The 23,814-nt window shown below is 48.1% G+C and overlaps 8 protein-coding genes and 1 non-coding gene across 9 annotated transcripts; 5 read left to right on the top strand and 4 right to left on the bottom strand.

Moving 5' to 3' along the window:
• Positions 1 to 1,060: 1,060 nt before the first annotated feature.
• F9C07_2202461 (monocarboxylate permease) lies at positions 1,061 to 2,314 on the bottom strand (the record flags this gene model as incomplete). The annotated part of the gene is made up of 3 exons (XM_041291922.2): positions 1,061 to 1,668; positions 1,727 to 2,100; positions 2,148 to 2,314. The coding sequence occupies 3 exons, from the start codon at positions 2,312 to 2,314 to the stop codon at positions 1,061 to 1,063; spliced, it is 1,149 nt and encodes a 382-aa protein (XP_041145587.2).
• Positions 2,315 to 3,845: 1,531 nt separating this feature from the next.
• F9C07_2231925 (uncharacterized protein) lies at positions 3,846 to 4,472 on the top strand (the record flags this gene model as incomplete). The annotated part of the gene is made up of 3 exons (XM_041291932.1): positions 3,846 to 4,022; positions 4,085 to 4,335; positions 4,391 to 4,472. The coding sequence occupies 3 exons, from the start codon at positions 3,846 to 3,848 to the stop codon at positions 4,470 to 4,472; spliced, it is 510 nt and encodes a 169-aa protein (XP_041145586.1).
• A 1,073-nt stretch (positions 4,473 to 5,545) lies between these two features.
• F9C07_3263 (uncharacterized protein) lies at positions 5,546 to 5,974 on the bottom strand (the record flags this gene model as incomplete). Its single annotated transcript, XM_041291921.1, has 3 exons — positions 5,546 to 5,758; positions 5,814 to 5,868; positions 5,931 to 5,974. The coding sequence occupies 3 exons, from the start codon at positions 5,972 to 5,974 to the stop codon at positions 5,546 to 5,548; spliced, it is 312 nt and encodes a 103-aa protein (XP_041145585.1).
• A 1,362-nt stretch (positions 5,975 to 7,336) lies between these two features.
• On the top strand, positions 7,337 to 8,062 carry F9C07_3262 (uncharacterized protein; the record flags this gene model as incomplete). The annotated part of the gene is made up of 1 exon (XM_041285851.1): positions 7,337 to 8,062. One exon carries the CDS (start codon positions 7,337 to 7,339, stop codon positions 8,060 to 8,062), a length of 726 nt encoding a protein of 241 aa, XP_041145584.1.
• A 970-nt stretch (positions 8,063 to 9,032) lies between these two features.
• Positions 9,033 to 9,104, top strand: F9C07_t175. Its single transcript has one exon. It is a non-coding gene; the product is annotated as a tRNA-Arg (tRNA).
• Positions 9,105 to 11,300: 2,196 nt separating this feature from the next.
• On the top strand, positions 11,301 to 12,239 carry F9C07_3261 (putative endo-1,4-beta-glucanase; the record flags this gene model as incomplete). The annotated part of the gene is made up of 1 exon (XM_041285850.1): positions 11,301 to 12,239. The coding sequence occupies one exon, from the start codon at positions 11,301 to 11,303 to the stop codon at positions 12,237 to 12,239; it is 939 nt and encodes a 312-aa protein (XP_041145583.1).
• Positions 12,240 to 13,055: 816 nt separating this feature from the next.
• On the bottom strand, positions 13,056 to 13,826 carry F9C07_3260 (putative NPP1 domain protein; the record flags this gene model as incomplete). The annotated part of the gene is made up of 2 exons (XM_041291920.1): positions 13,056 to 13,548; positions 13,609 to 13,826. The coding sequence occupies 2 exons, from the start codon at positions 13,824 to 13,826 to the stop codon at positions 13,056 to 13,058; spliced, it is 711 nt and encodes a 236-aa protein (XP_041145582.1).
• Positions 13,827 to 14,270: 444 nt separating this feature from the next.
• Positions 14,271 to 15,791, bottom strand: F9C07_1490250 (5'/3'-nucleotidase sure family protein). The gene is made up of 2 exons (XM_071508146.1): positions 15,469 to 15,791; positions 14,271 to 15,407 (listed from the first exon to the last, which is right to left on the bottom strand). The coding sequence occupies exons 1-2, from the start codon at positions 15,641 to 15,643 to the stop codon at positions 14,692 to 14,694; spliced, it is 891 nt and encodes a 296-aa protein (XP_071366231.1). The 5' UTR covers positions 15,644 to 15,791; the 3' UTR covers positions 14,271 to 14,691.
• Positions 15,792 to 17,594: 1,803 nt separating this feature from the next.
• F9C07_2282923 (uncharacterized protein) lies at positions 17,595 to 23,805 on the top strand (the record flags this gene model as incomplete). Its single annotated transcript, XM_071510598.1, has 4 exons — positions 17,595 to 18,005; positions 18,067 to 18,670; positions 18,731 to 23,085; positions 23,158 to 23,805. The coding sequence occupies 4 exons, from the start codon at positions 17,595 to 17,597 to the stop codon at positions 23,803 to 23,805; spliced, it is 6,018 nt and encodes a 2,005-aa protein (XP_071366230.1).
• Between the last annotated feature and the right edge of the window lie 9 nt (positions 23,806 to 23,814).

Below are 23,814 nucleotides of genomic sequence, written 5' to 3'. Positions count from 1 at the left end.
ACTTATCGATTTGGCCGGAGCCCGATGGTTGGCTGGGTCGGGTGCTTTCCCGTCAGATTTCATTTTCACCCAGTTCTGAGCCTCTTAAAAGGTTCGTCTACGGAGTAGTGTGTTCAGATATAAACAATTTATCAACGGGGCGCGGAGAAATAGTCTCGAATTTTGTGCTTCGTTCTTGGATTGGTGATCGGCGTAGTGAGAGATAACAGTCCCACTTGATGTTTCGCCAAAATCCTCTTGTAGAACGATGATCGGTCCACAGATTGCTCAGAAGGAGAAGAATTAAAATAACGAGGGTTGTGATGTTAGATCGAATTCCTATTTGGGCGACAGGTCACATGGCTGGTGTGGAGCTTTTCCCAAGGCATTCGATCCAGCCTAAACTGTTGATAAGTGTCTCCTGGACTTCCATCCAACATCCCAAGAGTCAGTGTAGTTACGGTTGCAACGCAATTGAGCTGGTTCTTTCCTTTATTGGGGGATGTACTCCCTGAGAACTAAAGGCCAAGATGGCTAATAACGCTCCGCAACGAACACCAAGTCACGCAACCGGCCATTTCTTGGCCAAAAGACTGGATGATGACATGGTCAAAGTTAGATTTATTGGAATATGGGGACACTCTGCAAGGCCTCCCAGATCAGCATCGGGAACTAATTCGAGCATCTGCAGCCGCCTGTGGATTACTCCCAGAGCACGGCTAACTGGCAACCAGCCAGAAAGGAATTAGAAAACACCTAGAATGAAAGAAAAGGCGATGGACAAGGAAGCAAAGATATCGTGGGCGAGCAACCAAGATGTCTCAGTTGCCCCTATTATTCTCCTTGAAGTGCATCATGGCTACCCATATTGCACACCATATAATTTGTTCATATGACTTACATGACAGGAGTGGCCAAGTATATCCCGATGTCGATATCACTGTCTAATTAGTAGCTTCCATCCCCCTTGGAAATTCCTACTGATCATCATAGCTATTCCTCCTGCAATCGAAACACCACCCCCAAAGATCCACACGGCATTGAAGCCCCAGTTTTGCAGAATGACCCCAGCCGCTGGAGTTCAGATTAAATTTCCGATGGCCATTACTGCATATCCCATCCCTATTCGGGTGCCAATAAGAGCTCGATCCGGGGAAAGCTTGACAAAGCAAGTGGGCGGCAGCGATACAAATGCTCCCGTAAAGAAACCATAGAGGAAAGCAACGATGACCACTCCCGCCAGGCTGGATAAATTAACCAAAGCGAACATCATGGCCCCAGAAATAACCGTGCATGTAAACATGATGTTGAATGGGCCAATAAGATTGGCAAATATATTTGGTAATATTCTCCCCAGAACAGATCCAGTGGTCAAAATTGACAGCAGATAAAACCCAAGACCATTGGTGGTGATCCCCTCACTGATAGCAAAATATTGAATATAGTAAAACGGGATGTTGAGCGAGATGAACTCGAGAGTTCCTCCCAATACAAAGAACGTATAAGCGGGCTCGCGGAATGCCATGAGGTCCAGAAGTTTCCGTTTGCAAGATGGTTTCACTCGCAATTGGAATACTGTGATAGGAATGGCTATCGTCACTAATATGACGAGGCCAATCGCTCGACAGGTCCAAGCAAAGCCAATTTGATCGAAAAGTCGGTGGAATATAATCGGATATAGAATGCCCCCTGCCACTAAAGTCAGGATCACTCCCTACTCCAGGAAACCATGAGTCCTGTGGCTTACCCAATCCACTACCAGCAGCTGCAACGCCATTCGCCAGGGCCAACTTCGTGCTGAAATAGGTGGAGAGAACAGCCACACCAGGAATAAGGACCAAGCCTGTTCCAATACCAATGCAAAACCCTTGTGATAGCAGCACTTGGTACCACTCCTTCGAGAGGCTCAGCATTATCTGTCCGAACAGGATCATAAAAGAGCCACTAAAAAGAACGTGATAAAAGTAGCCCGCATCATACAGCGGACCGGTTATCAGACCTAAGACTAAGAGCAAAGATGACTGCGCAGAGCCTATCCAGGAAATACTGGATGAGGATGAGGAAAATAGTTGCTGGGTCTCGTAATAGGTCTGATAAGCACCAAACGTGTTCAGTCCACCCCTATAGACGTCAGGCCACATTCAAAGGTCTTTATCTCTCTAACTTGCCATGTGTTGAAAAAAACGAAAAATGTTCCCCCAACTTGCATCCAAGCCTTAATCCCGCCATCTGGGATAGATGATGTATCATTAAGAGAAGCTTTGCCTTGTGGTTCAGATGCCTCATCAGCTACAACGGCCTTCTCATTTCCTCCACCAGTACGTGCTCCGTTCATTTCTGCCTTGTCGACGAGTAATGTGTATCGTTGGTTCGTATGGGTTAATACGTCGTGCGGTAAAACACCCGATGCGCCTTGCCTCGAAGCTTCGCTCGTCTTCCCGTGTCTCTTGTATGCTGATCAGTGTAAGACGCAAAGTTCTCGCAATCATGAAGCCATTACATAACGCTATCTTTGCATTAGAAACGGTCCAGTAACCCAGCATCTCATTTAGTGTCCTCTCTGGTGTGTTGTTCGCATTCCTTTGCCGTGCCCGCCCCTTACATGGGAAGTAATCGTCTAAGCTCTTGGTCTACCATATCACTAATAGCTGTGAATGTCAGAAGTGATCGGAAAAGCCCTAAGCGGGATCCCCCGCCCATCAGCTCTAATAGACGGAAGATAGTCGTCAGCATATCGACACTATGAGACAAGGATTTGTCAACTACGTTTGACTGATGTTGGACTGCCTGTGATATGAGCAATTCATATAGGCATAAATAGTCATCGTAAATTACCCGCATTGATCAAATCCTCGCCTGGCCAACATTAGTCTCGGCTGGGAGCTTGAAACACAGCGCACCCTACCCAAGCTTCTGGGTGGGTACTGAAAGCTATCTATAATACTTGTTGTCTCTTGGCACCAGATTGGCATTGACTAGTTCCACCATTATTGCTGCTAGGAGGGAGAGGAACGATACTATCACATACCAATCTCCGCTATCCCACAATCCTAATAATTCACCACAGGAAGGAACCCAGTGCTAACAGTCACATACAGGTGAGGTCTGCTCATTGATAATATCTTTATGTTTAGCTAACCCAATATCCTGCCGTACACACAATACATCATGGAGAGCTAGCCATCGTTATCATGAAGCTCTACCCACTCAAACTCTGCGCTGTGGAATCATGTCGGATCAGCATGCAAAGGTATAAGCAAATGGACAAAATATAAAATCCATAACTAACACTTACAGAGTATGCACGTACACACGATGCAACGTTAAATGAGATTTATATTTGACTATCGTTGATTGGGACATGTCCTGAACTTCCCGACTCTTGTGATTAACCTTATCGCAGACCTAGCAAAATACCATTCCCTTAAGGACCTTGAGGATTAGAGTCAATGATTGGATTCGGTTGTCCAAAGCAATACAGTTGGGTTGTGCATTTCCCTGATTGGCCAAGTTCACATCTCCAGTCAACGTCAGCGACGTCTACTATGGAGATACTAATATCCATGCATAGGGCAGTGCAACCGGGCCATCTGGTATATTTTTGGCGCTATCCTCTTCTTTGTAAATCCTTATTGGGTCACTAATACCCAGCTTAGCAATTATGGCTGTGTTGGCTCAACCTCGTGTTTGAGTCTTGGCTGATGTTATCGTGTAGATCACCAGTGTGGCTTGGAACTTCTAATGAACAAACCTCTATCTCATCGAGATCATACAAAAAATGGGCCCTGCATCTTTATCCAGATTATGTCTAGATATTGCAAGCTGATTCGCAGCCTCCAACTTCACAGTTCTACTGCAGACCAAACATGACAGACAAGAACTATCTTGTGCAGGATGGCCATCCAGCCATCTTGTTGCTTCGCATAGCTGCGATTGTCAGCGCTTTCACGACTTTGGTGGTATTCGCCTGGGCAATAAAGGCCCACGACCGCGTGTATACCGACATTGATGGCGCTTCGCTGTGTGCCATGATATTAGCTACTGTAAGCGAACGATCTCACTTTTCTAATGCTATCTCTACGGAGGCTAATATTTTGCCGAGCAGGCATCATATGCAGTCATTTGGTCTCTTGTACCCTTGACAGTCAGACTTCTTGTCCGTCGAACTCTCCACCTGGGCGTCTATATTGCATTCGACTTCATTGCCTATGGAGCAGTATTTGCTACTACTGTCGTCACGATGATCCTGTTGATACCAAACGCGGAATCAGGGTACGCCTACCGTAAATCTGCCCACATAGACACTGCGTTGCCGAAAGTCGAGTTTTTTGGATTTGCGACGGCCTTGCTGACTTCGTAAGATGAACAACGGTTCATGCAACTGGAACGGTTCTCAAGCTGACTTGTATAGGGTCCTTCATTTTGTTTTGTTCGTCTGGGCCTGCTGGGCTTGTGACCGCCGCAGGAAGCAACCCAACAAGACGAGTATCTAGGGCGCTTATTATCGAATGATGATACATAATAGCTTACGACACATACATTTAGCTATTAATGTCTAATACTGCAATTTCCGCCGTTCAGTTAATGTTGAATCGCCATAATATCGACATACGGTGAATGCATCGACCCATGTACCTTACGAACATCGATAACGGCGAAATGCACCATTCTCCTTTTGTGATTGCACTTACACTCCTTTTTGGGACTCCTGAGGAGCCATCTCTGGGCTGGGCATTTAATAGGTTATATGATAATGATATTTGAACAGGAGATAATGTTTAGTGCCATCGTGATCTTACCATGTTAACATACACACTAGTTATAATTCTGTTAATATCCATGCATGACAATCAGGATCCACGTATGCCATACACAATGAATCGCTACGTACAATACTTCACACCCTAGGCCTGTCTCCCTGCTCTTTCTTGAGGTGAATCTTGGGTATGTATAGATCTCATCAGGCTGCCTGCTACTAGAGTCTGGATTGATTACCCAACGTTCCTGAACTCTGCTGAAATATTGCGTTACATTGAGCAATAGTGATTCAAGGTTCTCACGTTGATTATAGCTCACCTTGGAACGATTTCGACAGTAATTGCATCACTCGGGATTTCAAGGTTTTGTGTAATGTGTAATCGAAGCGTTGATGCATCATGTCCGTGTGATGGCGCTAAATTTCCAAGTGTACTCCAGACTCAATTTTACAACACACGCTACTACGTTTAGACCAACGCAGTGCTCTATAAACACACCGTAACATTATCTAGGTGGGTCAACATTGGTTTCTTAGTCATGTTTGCTGACTACGAGAATGGAGATACTATTAAACTCGCTCCATGGTTCGTCTTTCGGACTAGTGTTTCAAGTACAGGTCGGTTCGAACTAACGATGAGAAGTGCATGTCGCCCTTTCTTTGAAGAGCCCTTCGAGGGCCCATTAAACAGGAGAATATTCTGTGATATACATGTTGCAAAAGAGGTACAATACTCGCCGACTGTCGTTCGACTAACTCAGACCCATCCACTATAGTTGCGTTGTCCAAATCAAGTCCACAAAACTGAATCTACCAGGCTACACTGTCACCAGCACCATTCTGTTTGCAGTAGTAGTTCAGCTCGTCACCTCCAATGTGCTGAGCGGCGGAGTCACAGTAGTAGAGGATGTCCTTCTCGTTCTTCACTGTGCAGTCGGGGCATTGATCCCATTGCTTGTTACCGGTGTTGCGCTTCTTGTACGCGGCGCAGGCCTTCTCGGTGGCAGCCCGGTTATAGGTATCCTTGGTAAATTGTTAGATTGACTCTTGCGAAATAGTAGATTGGGATAGCACGTACGACACCGCCATTGGTATCAATGCAAACACCAGTATAGTGAAGATCCGCAACAACACTAAAGAATTGTTAGCACCGGCGTTATTCAAAATAGATTATACGATGGAAAGACTCTCATACCCAGCGGCCAGAGCGGCGACAATCAAAGAGAGCGATGCCTTCATGTTTGCTTATGTTATGTCCCGACGAAGAAGTGTGAAACGGTAGGTGGTGTTTTCGGGGTTTAGAATCCTAGATGGAAATTCCTGACGTTTGCGAGCAACGGTAGTACTTAAGAAAGATGATGAACGGTCATCAAAGGGTATCCATGGCGGAGTATATGTGTACAGAGCCGATCCCGGGGCTCCTGTCATGGTAATTGCATGTCTTGGACCAAGGCGAAAATATCCGAAGATTCCCCATGTAGATCCCACGATCACAATCAGCGAACGGACAAGACTCCTCATGACATGACCCATATCAGAATGATGTGCTTGGCCGTCGATTATGCAGGTACCGGCAATGATCCGGGACTCTATTTCCGGCTAGCCAACGTCTCGCAGCGCGGGATATGTTTCACTTCTGGACATTAAATGCATATGCAGGACTGCGTTTCATCCTTCGTAGCATTAGTCGCACGTTACTGTCTCACCCATAGATCCAATCGGAACCACGTGGGGATACCCGAGTCGATCGTTTTGGAAACGATCAACGCAATTGGGCGATGTGGATGCTCTCGGGGTACAAGATAGTAAGCCAAAGGAACAGCGGGTGGCAAAACTGTAGATTAGGGCCTTGATATCAGTGGCTGTGCTTCATGGTGAGGCTACCAGACTTCATTCTACTGGTCGTTCGTCGACACTTGTGGGGCACGGTGCAATTAACTGTGCGATAGTATATGACTATCCCCCATGCTACTGATCCCTGGGGAAAGCTCGTCAGTTTTGCTCCACTTCACCAGGTTTCTGAACGTCTGTCCAAGAAATAAGGCCCGCAGTGGTCTGAGTTAACGTTAAATCATGGCCAATGACCCGACGTCTTGGGTCCACGACCGATGATCGACAGGAACATTGGCCCTATGTCTCAGTACGTACGTTCTTCAGCATGAAGTTAATTAGATTAACCTGCGGGAATTATTGTCTCCCACACGCCAGCTATCTGCTGCTGCCTTCCAAATATGGGGTGGACATTCAACTAGCACAAGATCCTTTAGCCTTGGACTGTTTTAAGAAGCTCATCTGTTCCCGGGCAATCTTCGGAGAATTCCTTCCAAACGAGACAGAGGGATCGCCTGTCAATCTTCCGACACCCCATGATGAATGGCACGTCAGCTATGCCGAGAGTGGCTCCCGATTCGGAGGTATTCATTTGATCTTTGGTCCGTTTGGAGTTGCAATGAAAGGTACACACTTCCCTCGGCGAGGTTCTATATAGAAGCCTCGTTCCCGCCATTGACCACCCTCCCTCCGACTTGTTCTCTCTCTCCAAGCAACCTTCTCAGTCCCTTTCCATACTTCCTCAACAATCAAGTTGCTCATCTCGACATCATGAAGGTGCCTTTCGTTTTGCTGGCCTCCCTGTGTGCCAACAGTGCCCTCACTACGGCTCTCCCCGCCGATCAAGTCTCCGCCGACAAGGCCATCCTCCTCCTCGGTGACGGCACCACCAAGGCTGTTGAGAAAAAGGACCTTGCATCTCATCTCAACGGCATCTCGCTCGAGCCCCCGACCGACAACCTCCCCCGGTCCTTCAAGTCCGAAGGCTTCACCGGTCTCCAGAAGCGCGGCGATGCCCAGTTCATCATCCCTCTCCCCGATCAGGAATTCCTAGGCTGGGACATCGCCATGTCCCCCATCACCCACGCCAACGGCGCCCCCGCAACTGTCGCCATTGCCGCCGGTCAGAGCATTGCCAACAGTATCTCCGTCGGTGCCTCTTTCACTGCTACCGTCGAGAAGTGGCTCCAGATTGGCGCCAGCGTTAACTACCAAGATACTGTTACCAACACGCTTACCGGTACGGCTACCATGACGATCCCCATAAACAAGTGGGGTGCTATTGTTAGCAACCCCTTGACCCACCGCCGCAGAGGCTATGTTTTCAGCGGTGCTCCTGGCAAGGCTCAGTACGAGTACTTCCAGGCCGACTCGTTCGACCGCAAGAGTGTCTCTTACCAGCAGGCCAAACTCGACTGGGTGCAGGGTGTGATCACCACTTGCCTGGGTGACGGCTACCCTCTGAAGATGTGCAATGGACAGGGTGAGCTGAAATAGACAACTTATTGAGTGGCCAGTTATGGTTTTGGAGATGGTTGGTACTCATTGGAGGACTTCTGGGATAATAGCTCGGGCGTCTTCCTATTAACTGCTGGGCATGCAGCACAATCACACATGTCGACTCTTTTGTATGTATACTTAGCTCTGCATAGATGTCTTTTATCGTTGGCTTGGGGTAGAGATTGCCAAAGAAATGTGATACAGAACTGCCGCATTCTGTTCGACTTAGCATAGGGCTTGAGAATTGTAGCTGGTATTGCTCGCTCTGAGCGCAAACGCATTACTTGAAAAACTTCCACTAGGGGTCTCAAAAAGCCCCTGTAGCTACTAGAAATCTGATATACCTGTACCCCTTTCAGCGTCTTCCACTCGAGCCTCGATCAAAACTGCCGAATTCAGTTATTGCTCTTGCTTTGTAGAAGATGTTCAAACCAGACACTAATAACTCGAAGCTGCATGTTTATATGTGTTTATCTAGTCCTCCAATATTTGCACGCTGAAGTTTTTTTTTTGGTTTTGGTTTTTTTTTTTTTTTTGAGAGAGAGAGAGAGAGAGTATGATTGTGAGATATTACAGAATGCAATCCATGGTTACCAGCAAACTGTTTTGGAGGTACAATTCTTATCTCGATCGAATGATCAATAAGTCGTTGCAGCTGTAAATATATATCTCAAGCATGCTATACTCCAAAAAATGGCAAATACGGCCTCACATATTATACTAGTACCTTCTGGAATGACCATAAAACGAATTGTGTCTGGAAACCTCGCCAGAGGCGACAGAAAGACACAGCAAATGGTCAGTGGTGGTCTATGAAAACTTTTGGGACGTCTCAGACGCACTTCTCTCAGCAATCTATGCCAAGAGCATTTTACGATATCGGAACAAATTTGAAGCGCAGGCAAATGACAGCATATTTTTAATTTTGGTTGATTCTGACGATTTCAACTTCGAAATCACAAGAACTGGCCGGCTGGCCCAATGGCAAGGCGCTTGACTACGAATCAAGAGATTGCAGGTTCGACCCCTGCGTCGGTCATTCTTTTTTGTTGTTTTTCTCCCCACTTCTTTTTTCTGCATTGCATGCCATTCTTCTCATTCTCTTATATTATTTTTTTCGGACATAGTAGTCTTGTTATCCTAAGGGTACCCTCTGTATGCCTTTTGATACAATAACACTTTTGCAGAAACACAAAACCTTCCTTCGACATACACAATATGCAACCACCGTAACACATCAATACCTTTTCCATGGCATGTATAACCCTATGTTATTATTAGTAGTTTAGATGGTGCCATCGTCTAACAATGCGATGTACGTCTAGTCATCATGAACAGTTGCTCTTATTGTATGAAAACCTTTATGTATGCGTTTGTTCGTACATTGTTGTAATATCCACTTCAGTATCCAAGTACCCACGGGACAGCCAACTAGCACTTAGGGCTTCTATCGTTGATGTGTTGAATATATTCTAGTCACACGCTACAACAACCACCAACATTGACCTTTTGGTCAACCAACGGTGAGCATGCTGACTACTGTTAATGATGAGTGGGATTCACCCATATATGAGATCGTCATGAAGATCTTCATTCTTTACATATAAATCCTCTCCTATATTCCTTCTAGAAGTCGATCATTACTAGAGATATAACTCCCCTTTCCAGATCAGGGGTTCGTAGTTCGTACGAGTAGGATGATCATAGTTGCACAATCTTATAGAAAGCCGAGGATCTATGGGGCTAATGAAAGGGGAAGAGAAGTGTGTTCATCTTCTGTGGCTGAGATACCGTACCTATGCCTCTTTCAGCAATACGATAGAGTATAGACATGGAAAAGGGGGCATTTCCGTGTCTATTTGGGTGCGGGAATATTTAAATGGTGGCTCCATGAACCATACAGTATCCACACTGGCCTTAGCAGTGTGTGAAGGAGTGACTCAGAGTATTTGAGTTGGCCTCTATACCAGGCGTTTGTTGGGGTCTAACAGTGAAGGCCTAACGCGTCAGTGAGGTTATCGCACCACAAAGATATCTTGAGTCGGTTGTTGATACGTATTAGGTGAACATGGGAGTTCGAATCTTTGGAAGACCCAAGTGATCTAGCATAGAACTACATAGACTGAAGTGGAGTTGTCTTCGGCAAGCTGCTTGTGTGTATTGTACATATGAATCTGGGCTGTGGAATCAATAGTATCTCCACCTCTGCCCTATTAGCAGGATAAAGTCCTGCTCTTTCCTCTGGCTTCAGATATAATATGAGCTTTGGCATCTCATAGTGGAGCCATGAATTCTAGAGCACCAATGAAAATACATTAAGAATCCTCATAGAGTGCTCTCTTGGCCCGGGCTCGGACCGAGGGATGGTCTTGAGAGAATAAGGTAAAGATTAATATTACAATGCAATAATTCCCCGTCTTGGCTACTTATTAGAGGCGGAAGAAAACAAAGCTGCTATAATTCCTCGGCAACCTTTGCGGTTTTTGCCATGTCTACACACCAGTCAATTTGCAGATTCTGTGAACCTGCCTTCATGATGGTGTGACAGTCAACATGGACATGAAACAACCTTATGGATTGAGGCAATCCCAGCAATCAGGGTTTACATTCTAGGGACAAAGCACACTAGGACTGCAGTAGGGATAATAACGACTGTTCTTAGTTAGACCATCTCCACTCTTGTCGCGGCTAAGGGCTTTCAAGGGCGTGAGTGGTGGATCCATGCTACGGATAATTTCACCCCCAAACCAACTAACGGGGATCGGCGCCAATTTAAATCAATCTGCTACGCTTAAACTCCTGGCAGAGTCGGTATCTTCGGGGGAAGACCCGAGAAAATACCCTATTGTGTCGATGCCCACACTCATAGGTCTTTAATCATCGTATATTCTCACATTGATTACTTCGGCGCTTGTGGAACCGCAACGTCTGGTGGCTTTTCTTCGGGTTATCCTTCCAGGGCACGCAAGCGATGGGTCATCATGCATGCAGAACAGACCAACGGTCGTTTGAGGTGTGAGATACAGGGTGGCGGTTAGATACACCTTCGTGATTTAAAAAGGACAATGGACTCGCTCATTCTTCTCATCCATTAAAACAACCGGTCTTTCTTTCGACATCTTTATTCTCTGCCTACCCGGCTAAACTATTACATTCGTTGCGCTGGATCGCATCTACCATTGTTTCACTACTTAGCTTCGTTCATTGACTGATATTCTTTCTCTGCCTTGACAAAATGCATCACATTCAATCCGCTTCCCTTCTGACGGCCCTCCTCTCGGCCACCAAGGTTGCTGCCCACGGCCATGTCAGCAACATTGTGATCAACGGCGTCTACTACGAGGGATTTGATATCAACTCCTTCCCCTACATGGGCGAAAGTGCTCCCACTGTAGCCGCCTGGACCACTCCCAACACTGGCAACGGCCCTCTCGCCCCCGATGACTACTCTTCCCCCGATATCATCTGTCACCAGAACGCCACCGCTGGCAAGGGCTACGTCGAGGTCAACGCCGGAGACCGCATCAGCCTTCAATGGACCCCATGGCCCGAATCTCACCACGGTCCTGTCGTCGACTACCTTGCCCGCTGTGAGCCCAACTGTGCCTCGGTTGACAAGACCTCTCTTGAGTTCTTCAAGATCGATGGTGTCGGTATTGTTGATGGCTCCAGTGTCCCCGGTGTCTGGGGTGACGACCAGTTGATCCAGAACAACAACACCTGGCTCGTCGAGATCCCCAAGTCGATCGCCCCGGGATACTATGTGCTCCGTCACGAACTGATTGCTCTCCACTCCGCCGGCACTGAGGGTGGTGCCCAGAACTACCCCTCTTGCTTTAACCTGAAGGTCAACGGTGAGGGTACCGACAAGCCCGCTGGTGTCGTAGGAACCGAGCTCTACACCCCCACCGGCGATGGCATCATCTTCAACATCTACCAAACCGTCTCCGAATACCCAGTCCCCGGCCCTACCCTCTACTCCGGTGCTGCTACTGGAGTCACCCAGGCCGCCTCCACTGTTACCTCGACCGGCACCGCCCTCACCGTTGGCGCCGCTGCTACCACTCCTGCCTCGGGCTCTGGCGCCTCCTCCTCGGCCGCCCCATCCTCTTCTGCTGCCGCTACCCCCTCTTCCTCGGCTGCTCCCTCCTCTTCTGCTGCTGCCCGCCGCTAAGCGTTGACTTCGAAGGGAAGACATCATTAGGGCTCAAATATTGTGTGCGCCGAAGGGAAATCGGAATGCTTTAGAAACCTGTATTATAGATTCTTTCCGTGAGCTCATATGAGCCACGGCCTCAATTGACTACTACTGTTGTACTGGTCCAACATATCCTACACGCGTATTGAATTGCTTGCGCTCTAGACCTTCGTACGTGTTTTCCCTCTAGTGAAGAATACCATGATTAATAATTCACTGATAAATTATCTGACGATCTATGTACTAGGCCCAGTGGCGAGATAAGTCACCACACTCAAGCAAACATAATACACAATGCGAGGGCATCTTCCTCTATGGTAGTTGGTAGTAGTAGTGGAGGCAAGTTACATCGCCATACCTAACTGTCAATCAAGGGAGGAATATCAAAGAGTAGTTGTTGTGACGCTCTTTGCATTGTTTAGGGTCTACAACGAAAATACCCTCGATTGCTTTTGTTAATGATGTAAAACGGAATGTCAGCCAAGGATGATATGTGACCCTGGCGTCAATAACTATAACTTCGTGTATACCAGTTCATGTCCATTACTTGCAGTGCTCATTCATGACGTAACACAAGGAAAGATATAGTATTAAGACTGACGAGATACAGTAATAACAGAGTTACTGAGGTGGATGTCACAATACCAGCCAACATTCAACAAAATTGTTTCTCAGAACATGTTATCCTCAGAAGAGCTATATACAATGGGTTGTCCCCAATATAAACATTATGTATGTGACGTGAACTCTATCCTATACATATGCCTCAATCACGCGAAGCCTTCACAGTATTTAGAAAGTAGCCTTCCCCAGATTCTCAGCCCAATTCTCCTCCTTAAACGGCACATTCGCCTTGACAAAGTCCACAGTCTCCAACGCATTCTTCGCAGGCTCTGGCAAACTCTCATAAGCAATCAGCGGCTGGGATCCACCAGCCTCATTTGTGAGACCGCACTGGTGGTTCACAGGCCAGACACTGTAATACTTGATCAACGGATGTGTTTCCTGAAGCGTGTAGCCATCCGTCGAGCAATCCCATTTGCCATGGCCGGACGGACACACGGCCAGGATGTTGTCCGCGGATGTCTTGGCCGGGTCGGAGATCCAAACGATCACTCCCTCCCAATCGTGGCGGTGTCCCATGCCGGGCGCGGCCTGGTCCTTGGGGAAATACCACGAGTACATGAGGGCGTACTTGTCACCGGACTTCCCGCCCCGGACGTAGACTTGTCCGTCACTCTTGGAGCAGTCGCCGTCGTTGGAGCCCGAGATGTCGAGACCGCCGCTATATGTACTTAGTATGCTTGATCCTATAGTTATAAGGAATACCGTCTGTCTTGCTTACTTGGTGTTTCCCTGAGCATCCACGGCAGGGAAGGGAACACAACCATTAACAACTTTCAGCAACGGCTGATACGCCTTGTACACATCGCCAATAGCCCCAGAGGGAACTGTCTCAGGGAATCCCACCACCTTGTCATGATCGATGGACTCTCGACGAATGAGACCGCCCTGGACAAGCTGTGACAGCGCAGCGGTAAGGAGAAGGAGTTTCGAGAGCATATTGAAGACTGTTTGAGGCTGACGATCAGTCAATTGACCGACATTGTACCTACAAGACGCCCGTTACCCTTTATACGAATGACCGAACCATTCTGCATAGTTCGTCGATCCCTATTCCATCGCGCAAATAATTCTCCGACGTTATGCCGATCACATGCGGAAGAGCGCGATATCCGGCCAACCGAACGATATCAGGACCGTGGTACCTGGAAGGATCGTCAGTGGATAAGTCAGGGTCTATCGGGTTGATCCTGTTCCTGGCTTGGTGGGGAGTGGGTTCTAGGTTAATATGCCAGGCGCCGTTGGATTGACTGAAATCTAACGTATTTCTTGTCTCAGGTCGTTACTGTCCCCTCGATCGCTGCCAATCGGAGGAGACTTTTTGTAGAACTACCGCGTCTAGTGTTTAATAGTTTGTTTGTGAGAGTGCTACTGCGCGATATGAATGTAATCCATGTCCTGTCGCAATGTGTTAAAGACATGTCTACCGCGCCGTGCGCTTTTTTGTGCCTATTGTGGCAGCTCTTATCTTTCGGAGATTTTAACTATTCAAGTAAATAAAGCGCTTAATGCGTATCATGTTATGCAGCCATCCCTGCTAGTCTATGCTCTGCGTGAAGGATTCGGGCTCGCAGTGCTACATTGCTTAGTTTAGATAAATACGCCCTAAGCTGCAGGCCTAGAAGATTAACAGTAGGCAGGCTCGGGCAAATTAAGTTATGTCACCACATTAATTAATCTGCTATGGAAACTATACATTATCGCCAATAGCATACAACCAAGCGACCACGCAACGGTTTTAATGTAAATCACCCTAACCATTCACCTCCGACCCAGTGGATCGTGGCGCAATCAGTCCGGTTAATTAGGACAAACAGGTCAGGAAATCACCCAACTTGTTCAGCACCTCTCCCTGCACCGCAGCATTCGCATCCCTCTTGTTCGACGCATTGCCCACGGAGATACTCACGTAGCAACCCGAACCCGTGACCTTGGTCTCAGTCGGCAGTCGCTTATCGTTACTGCAGGTTTCGACATCATCGCCTGAAAAAAGCGGCACAGCGGTGTAAATGCGCGAGAGCACAAACTTGTAGTCGTCGACGCTGGCGCAATCATCCACCTTGGGGAAGTTGACGTTAAGGTAAACGTCCTCGGGGAGGTAGGGAGTGCCGGCAGCCACGACCTTGTCGACGACCTTGGTGGCCAGCTGGGCGTAGATCGTAGCGTACTCGGGCGTGGGATCATCCCATGCGGTCGCAGAACCGCTGGATCCGGAGAAAGCGATTGCTGGAATACCCGCATCGTGCGCGGCGTAGCAGGCGGCGCCTACGGTGCCGGAAATGGCGTTCGCCACTCCCAGATTGGCGCCGACGTTTGGACCGGTGACGGCCAGGTCGGGCTTGCCGTTGAAATAGGTGGTGGAGAGGTTCTGGATACCATATTTGATCGACGTGACGGGGTACGAGTTCACGTAGTTCCAGCGCGGCTGGGTAGCGTTGTTTCCCACTGCGGGGCTGCCTTCTGGGCAGCTGTCAAATTCGCAGGCTTCGGTCAATACCGTAGGGTCTGCGTCCGAGGAGCCTAAATGTGTAATTGGTTAGATCCAGTGTGAGTGGCTGGGTGAGTAAAGGGGAGAACATGCCTGTTCCGCTCTTGTTTTCCGCTGGCGCCGAAATCACGACCGAGTGACCATCCGCAGTCAAGGTGTCGTAGAGAGTCCGGATGTTCTTCTCGGCCCACCCGTCGTCGTTGGCGGAAATGATGTTCACAGCCTGAGCTGCAAGGGGCAGCACAGCGAGAGTAAGAGGGAAATGCATGGCGACGGTTCGGATACGAAAGGTAATTGTTCAATAGATCTCATTGCGGAAAAGACGTCCTTTATATAGGACTTTCTTTCAGTTCATTTCTCATGTTGCGAGAGTGAATGAGTACTTTTCCAGTAAATATTCCGTCGCTGCCGAAAGAGACGATCATTGACAATTAGGGCAAATCGGCAGCTGATCTCCGCCAACAGGAGGAACACGTGCTTGCCCGCAATAGATTAAATCTGTTAGCACGACGCGTTATCCATCAGGTCTCCTCCTGGATGTCCAGTGCCATTGGCTCGGCTAGAGCTAAGTACCTGACTGCCTAGAGGTGCCCCCCAAATGTACCTGAAAGTTTCTGCAGGAGAACATCTGAGCGTTGCATGACAGATGCATCGGTTGGCCTAGAAGACTGCATAGAGTTATACAACCACCGGGCGCCGGGGCACCAGGGCACTGCTCTTCTTTGATGCATAATTTGAGGAATATGGCATACGTACTACATCTCTCCTTTCTCTTATTTTTGCGTGATTTTTTTTCTTCCATCTCCCTCATAGGGGCTTTGCACCGTAATCTCCAATAGAGACCATAGCTTAGCCACACTCCCCCAATCAGACTATATCAAATCCCATAGCATGAAATCTATATTAAATTATCCCACATGTTCCTGTTCATCCCAACTATTTGCTCGGCAAGCCGATTGTGCTAGTCCTGAACACGCAGGAAACCCGTTGCGAATACACTATTTGAAGGATTCCCGTCCAACCTCGGTCTTGGCCTGAAGCCATGTATATTGCCATAACGCACTACAGATTCGCCCGGCTCCTGGCTTGCCAATCTGCACGACTCATTTGACACTCTAATACTCGAAAGGTAGCGTTAGGGGGTGGAAACCTCTTCTTCGGTGATGTTCCGACTCCTGTAGATTACTTTAGTGCTAACGGATGAGGTGGGTTTTGAGTTTGAGCATATTAACAGGGGCCTAATATAAGCCGATTTTATCTAATATACTTGGCATAGCATGTGTTATTAAGTGAGCTTATAGGTTTCGTCTTGGTCCTCCTTGGCAGCTGGTGCTAGGCGAGTGCGCAGGAAAGGGGATACGATTGCGCTGAAAATAGATAGAGTACACATGAGATTACCAGGATGTTGGAAGGATTCGTAAGACACCTGTTTGTAGAAGGCACGGGCTGAAGTATTGGTAAACTGATTAGACCTTATAGACTGGCTCCAGGAAGGGTAGACCTAGGTGGCTTCCGCTAGTCCAGGATGTCTGTCTCACGCTTTTCCAAGAGACACTTGAGTCACAGCATACTCAATCCGACTAGAGGCAGTTGTCCTTAGTTCAAGTTTATGGTATATACGTAATAGAGGACCGGATGTGCGCGGATAAAATGTATGATGCGGGGTGTGGGGAAGAAACCTTATATGGGCGATTGTACCAGAAAACCACATCCATCCATTGTGGTCAACACTCATTTAAAACAGGATTCGAGTTGGGAATGCTTGAGGCAGCTGAATGCCAAATTGTACTCCGGAGCTAGATTCGGCGTCTAGAGCTATGTAGTGGACCATTGGGGTAAGTCATCACGGGTTCAACTCGGTTCATGATGTTGGACCATTCATTCCCATACTATGGAAGACATGATGTCGTCACACTTCTAGAAAAAAGCTCTGAATGGTTCACCGATTGTCCAATGATCCATCAATATCCTGTCTTTATGGATTGGTGGTGAGGTACCGATGCTATCATCCAGATGACTTCCGCTTGCGTGCACTCATCTGCGAACACTCTCCTCATTGATGATGTCAACCGAGACCACCACATATCCCAACACCTGGTTGACAAGACCTGGATCTTCAATGAAAACCATTCTGGCGCACCTCTCAGCTAATCAATCAACTACATTCTTCTTACATGCGCGAACTCGGTATTTTGAAAGAAGGGCCGCGTTGAGTTGAAATGTCGGCAGAGGTCGTTCTTCCCACCGCCGGGTATCCGTCCTTCCGGCAGGACATATTCCACAGTGCGATCTCCGGAACGGGGGAGGATGGGAGCGCGGGTGACGCTCGAAAGCTGGATGCCCTCCACCGAGCTAGTGATCAAATCGCCTCCCGAGTGCGACCTCAGCTAGACGCTCCAGCGAAAGAAGTGTTCGACAGTGTACGATCGACGACAGATATCTTGGACGGTATCGCAGAGGAACGATTGAGGTTTATGCCCGAGAATGGCAGTCAACTTGATCGAGCTTTTAAGCATGCTGTGGTCCTAGTGGGCCGGTTAGAGCAGCTCGCGCGACTGATGGCGAGTTTCACATCCGGAACCGAGCGCGCAATCCGACTGATGGGGGGAAGTTTTCTCTTGCTTCTGCAGGTGCGTATTCGGATAGGTGCGGAGGTTCTTCGCCGAACAAAGTCCATTAACTTGTAGACAGTGTGGCTCAGAACAGGCAAGACTCCTGGCCTCGTTCTTCCAGGTATTCCATAGATTCGCAGTCGAGTTGTCGCATTTTAGGAACAATCTGGAAATCTTGATGTCCGACACCGTTGCTCAGCAAGAGCTTGTTGCTGCATATGCTGAGCTATGTGGCCTCATTTGTTCAGCCAGTGTGCACTATTTTCAAAAGGCTGAAGGCGCCTCCAAGGCTTTCGATGCATCCGATTTACAATCACGGTTTATTTCACAGATTCAAGCATTCCATTCCCATCGTATCGCGGTTAAGGAGAGGCTTTGGAGTAGGCTTATCATGGGCGATGTCAGTGTAGATCCGTCAGAAAAAGTGCAGGAGATATGGGAATACTTGTCGATCAAGGATCGCGAAGCCTCGAGGGCCCTGTCGGCTCGTTCACCTCAGCCGGCAGAGTACACCTGCGAGTGGTTTGCCAATAGACTTTCTCAGATACGATCAAGCGAGAGTCAATTATTTACGGTAACCGGTGACACGGGTACAGGGAAGACTGTTTTATCTGAGTGGATCATCCAGCAACTTCAAACATCAACCGATCCACAAGACTATGATGTGGTCACATTCAGAGTTTGTGAGATACAAATCCCAAGAAACTGGGAAGTGTAACAACAGTGAACTAATTATCGTGCAGACGACGATATCAGCGCTACTACCGGTCCTATAGGATTGGCGAAAGGGCTACTACTGGAGATACTTGGACGACAAGCAAAGGATGGAGACCTGCTAAGGGCTCTGGAGCACTCAATGAGCCTCCACTCATCCGGGGCTTCCAGCAAGAGTGTGGAGGACTCTTTATGGAGGGCTTTAAACATAGCCGTGAAAGAAACAGGCAAAATGATGGTCATCGTCGATGGTGTCGACAGCCTCAACGGGGATCCCGAGGTTATTCCACGTCTCTTTCATCACTTGCAAACGTTGGTTTCACAAAGCCCTTCAATTAAAGTGATTGCCTTGTCCAGGCCCCTGCATGGCGTACCTGGTGAGGCCTATCGCATAAAGATCGAGCCAAGCCAGACAGCCGGCGATGTCCGAACAGTAGTTCGCAATGAAATTGAGTCCTCCGAAGTCTGCATTGGACTATCATTAGAGGACCGAGAAGAAATCGAAGGTGGCATTGTGAAGAAAGCCAACGGATGTTTTCCTATTGCGCAATTGGCAGTCGGTCAGTTGAGTGCCCTAAGAACTTCATCAGACATGATATCCTTGGTGCAAAAAATACCTTCCTCGCTTCAGGATATGTTGAAACAGACACTCAATTCGATAGACTTGAGCGATTGGTCGGCACGATCACTGTTGGCTTGGACGATCGTTTCCCACCGCCCCCTGCGAGTGCAAGAGGTTCGTTCTCTTCTGGAGATCGACACGAAAAGAACGGAGGTTGTACCTCGCGTGGGCAACGTAGAAGGCGACATCCGTCGGATGTTTGGATCTTTTATTACAATCGAAAACGAAATAATTTCTTTTAGATCCCCTGCTCTCCGACAGTTCCTTATCAATCAGGCGAAATCTGCCGCTAGTGACAGCGGCAAAGGAAAACTGCCTTTGACCATGAAGGAGGCGCATTCCGACCTCCTTACACGATTATTGGCTTATGTGAAGCTCAGTGTAACTGATGAGGTAGAGGTGTCCACGACGTCATTAAGCCAGTCTGCCCAACACAGATATTTCGACCAATATCATCTTCTTGAGTATGCGGCAAGGTATTGGACACTGCACTTCAGGTCTTCTCAGATGAACGAGAAGGAAAGAGACAGCTTCAAGGTCACCAACCTATTCAAACGGAGCTTCCCGGACTCCGTTTTGCTCGCACTGCTTGAAGGTGGCTGCAATCAACTGCAATATCTTCCATACCAGGTGCAGGAGCTGCAGGCCTTTTCCGTCCAACTTCGTCGGCAGCTCCTCCCAGACCTTTCCCTATCACTGTTGCAAAGCTTAATCAACGCAGCGCAAACCTCACAGCAGCTCAAATCTTTTGACGCTATTGACTATTCATATGAGGCGTGGAGAAAGAGCAGCTCCCTCTTAGGATCACGCAGCATTGTTACGAAATTTAGCGCCGAAATCTTCATTGACGCTGCATCACAAAGAGACTCCAAACACGAGGCATTTTTGCACCATAAGGAAGAAATACTAGAGTATCTGTTGCAGGCGTCAAAGGAAGAACTTGGGTTTTCAAACGATATGACAATCAAATACACACAGATGCTGCTCGATCACTACGCCACCTTAGAGCGCAAGGAGTCTGTGGGGAGGTTATCCAAAGAGCTCTTTGAGATGAGCATTGCTCGATATGGTCAACACTCTCAGGAGATGGAGAAGATGACCCAGCACATATACAGACAACTCGAAAGACTTTCTATGTCTGAAGTTACTGCAGAAATATTGCAAACCGAGCATGAATTCTCGAAACAGAGTTTAGCTGTCACCGATCAACGTATGATCGATTCAACGTTGCAAATGATAAAGATTTACGAGGAAAGCGAAGAAACCTCAAAAGCTGATGCGCTCTTCATGGATACTTGGAGAAAGCTTCTAGCTGTTGAGGATACGTCGGGTACTGTCACCAAGCAACAAGCAGAGTTCACTATGAGGTACGCCGAGTATCTCGAGCGGCACTCTCGTAAGGGCGAAGCAGAGTCTGTGACCAGCGCTGCATGGTTCTGCTTGAAATCTCAGCTCTCTCGCTTTGACCAATTAAGCTCAACCTTTGAATTGGTACTCGGTCATATTCGGAAGATGAAATGGGAGGCGCTAGCTCAGTCCGCCATGGAAACATTGTGGGAATATCGCAAGTCCCAGAAGCAAGCCTCACATCAGCTTGTTCAAGTCACCGCGTCGTTAGCCCAGACTGTGCAGCAGTCCAGCTCTACCGTTTCGTCAAGTGAGGCGTCGATGTCTGAGGAACAAATCGACTTGATTCATGAGATTTTGGAGTCTGCCAAATCGGCAGGAATCCAGTCATCCGATACTACGCTAGCATCAATGAAGGCCGCTAAGCAGGTGGCGTCTTCTTTGATGGAAAGGGAGCAATACGCGGAGGCTGCTGGTGTATATCGTCGGGCTCTGTCTCATCTCTGCTCCGAGATTGACAGCAAGCCAACGACGATCCGGCTCACTGAGAATGTTGATGAAACGGTCCAACTAGCAACAAGCCTCGCGGAGTGTTACTTCAAGGATCTGCAAATCGACAAGGCGGCACTCGTTTATCAGAACGTCCTAAATGCCGTGCTCTCTTCCGATGAAACTGACACTCATATGGTTCGATCCACTGCGAACAGAGTTATCACGTTTTACCGGACCATATACCGCTTCGTTAAGGCAATAACCACATACGAAGCCTTATATAAGAATATTTCGTCGCGCTTAGGGAAGACCCAGAAGCAGAGTATTGAGATCTTGTACGAGTGGGGGGACCTAGCAAAAAGGTGTCACCACAAGCAGGAAGCTGAACAAGCGTATCAAGAGATATACAACAATCTTCGCCACAACGGTCAGTTAGACTATCGAGCCATTGCCGCTGCTCGTGGTCTAGTAGCAATTTACGAAGAGACTGAAAGGTGGACAAAGGCAAAGGGGGTTTATGAGACGCTGTGGTGGACAATTTCCAGCGGCGACAGGAACCATATGCTAAACAGTGAGCTTGTCGAAGAAGTCTACCAGCATTACAAGACGTTGTTGGAGACAAAGCTGGACGCAGATATCGTGGAAATTCATGATCTGGCAGCCAGCTATCGCAAGATGTGCCAACGATGGTATGGAACCTATAGTAGACAGAGCTACGAGGCAACACTTTCTTTAGCCAAAATCTCTCGGGGGGATGAGAGATACCATGGCGAAGCAGTGGAACTGTATGAGACAGCTCTTCAACAATACGAAACCTTCTCTGAGCGACCGGAAGTGACCACAATGGACATGAAACACTGTTTGGCTGATCTTTATGCCCGCCAGTCTCGGACCACTCACAAGGCTGCCACACTATACAGAGAAGAATATACTTCGTCCGTTCAAGAGCATGGATATGCGTCTCGGGATCATAGTCTTCCGCAGTTGCGGAAATTACTAAAATTACTACATCGACAGAACAATAAAGTCACTCGCCAAGAGCTTCAGGAGACGCTTGAGAGTAGTACTGTGGCAGCTTTCGAAGAGAAGATCGATAGCCAGCATTTGTACACCGCGGCTGTCGAGCTCGCGAAAATGTACGTAGATTTTGGATTGAAGGAAAAGGGGGTCCGACGTTCGAGAGAACTCCGCCACCGACTCATCAAAGAGGCGATGGAAACGAAGGGGTCTCATAGAGCAACTAGTTTCGTCGTCGCTTTCGAGATGACTCTGCGAAATAATTGCAATTATGCATCCATAATTGCCGACCTGATGGCAGAGATTCAACTCTACTCAGCATTCCATCACGCCAGAAAACAGAGAGGCTTCATCCACACATTCATTGCTGGCATCCGCTTGATGAACTTCCAAAGCCTCAATGGTTGGACTGAAAACGCTAACGCCACCGATGCAGAATTGTTCCAGTTGTTTACTGAGCGGTTCGCTGGCATTGAGACAGGCAAGACCGTTTTGCGAGAGTTCTATGACATCTGCATCTCGCAGGCATCCCAGGGAAGCCTAGTGAGGAGATTGACTCGCGTGATCGTCGATAATGTTTATCAAAAGCTGACTACCGGCGGTTTCCGACCGGGGTATAGCCACGCCGCCATACTTCACGAGTTCGTCAAAGATTCCGGTGGATTTCAGGATCAGGACAGTACTCGAGATGGCGTCAAACTCTCCGAGCATCTTCTTGTGCAAGGGTCGCGAAAATGCTCCGATCGTGGACTGAGCGGGAAAATGCTAGTACTCTCTAAGACTATCTTGCATGAGATTATCTCTTCTTATCATGAGAAAGGGGTGAATCTCACGGATTTTGAGACCACAGACCTCAACCAACTTGCAATCTTGTTAGGTGGCCAGAGGAATTTTGAAGATCTAGAGGTGAATATCTATGCCCATCAACCCCCTCTATTCTCTTTTTAGTCGTCTTCTAAAACGCTAACACATGCACAGTTCCTCCTGAACGAGTTGTGGTCCTCTCGTGTTGTTCAAAAGACCTGGTCTTCGGATACTATAATTCTGGTGGGACGACGACTAGTCGAGGCTCGCTTCTCAAATGGTCGGACCACGCAAGCGACTCAGCTATGCGGGGGCTTATGCTATAATGTTAAGCGAGTCTGGGGTCCATTTGATCGAAGTGCTCTGGAGTTGACGAATCTGCTCTCGGCTCTCTACACTGCCGAAGGTGATCACGTTCGCGCGATGGGGGTACACGAATCGGTTCTGCGCCAGCTGCTCGAGGACAGCACGGATATCAGGCTGTCGGAGGCGGTTGAAATCGCCTCCAAGCAAACGGCACTACTCCAAAGATGCTACCAGCGCAACGGCGGCTGGAGCAAGGGGTCGGGGAGGTACGAGAACATGTTCGACCGACTGAATGAGAAATTTGCCAAAGAGAAGAAATGGACGGCACGAAATCCACAACACTGGACGGTCAAAGAAGTTGACAAGCTGGGTGTTTGGGAGGCTCCACATGATTATGGATTCCTCATGGCCGGCAAGGGCACTACACATCAGAACCAGCTGCGCAAGGCCAGTGAGCCTGACATTGAAACCTTTGAAAACAAGCACCAAATTGGGAGGGCTCAGGGGGTTTCGTGAAGCTCGGAG

Source organism: Aspergillus flavus, chromosome 4 (assembly GCF_009017415.1).
Source record: "Aspergillus flavus chromosome 4, complete sequence".
NCBI classification, from domain to species: domain Eukaryota; kingdom Fungi; phylum Ascomycota; class Eurotiomycetes; order Eurotiales; family Aspergillaceae; genus Aspergillus; species Aspergillus flavus.
Note: the sequence above shows the minus strand (reverse complement) of the source record. Positions and strands in the feature narration are given on the sequence as shown.

Bases quoted from the DNA above. Each gene is read 5' to 3' on its own strand.
- F9C07_1490250 (XM_071508146.1), bottom strand. From the start codon at position 15,643: ATGCATTTCCCTCTTACTCTCGCTGTGCTGCCCCTTGCAGCTCAGGCT. The intron at 15,408-15,468 runs GCATGTTCTCCC...TTACACATTTAG, and splicing joins GGAAAACAAGAGCGGAACAG to GCTCCTCGGACGCAGACCCT.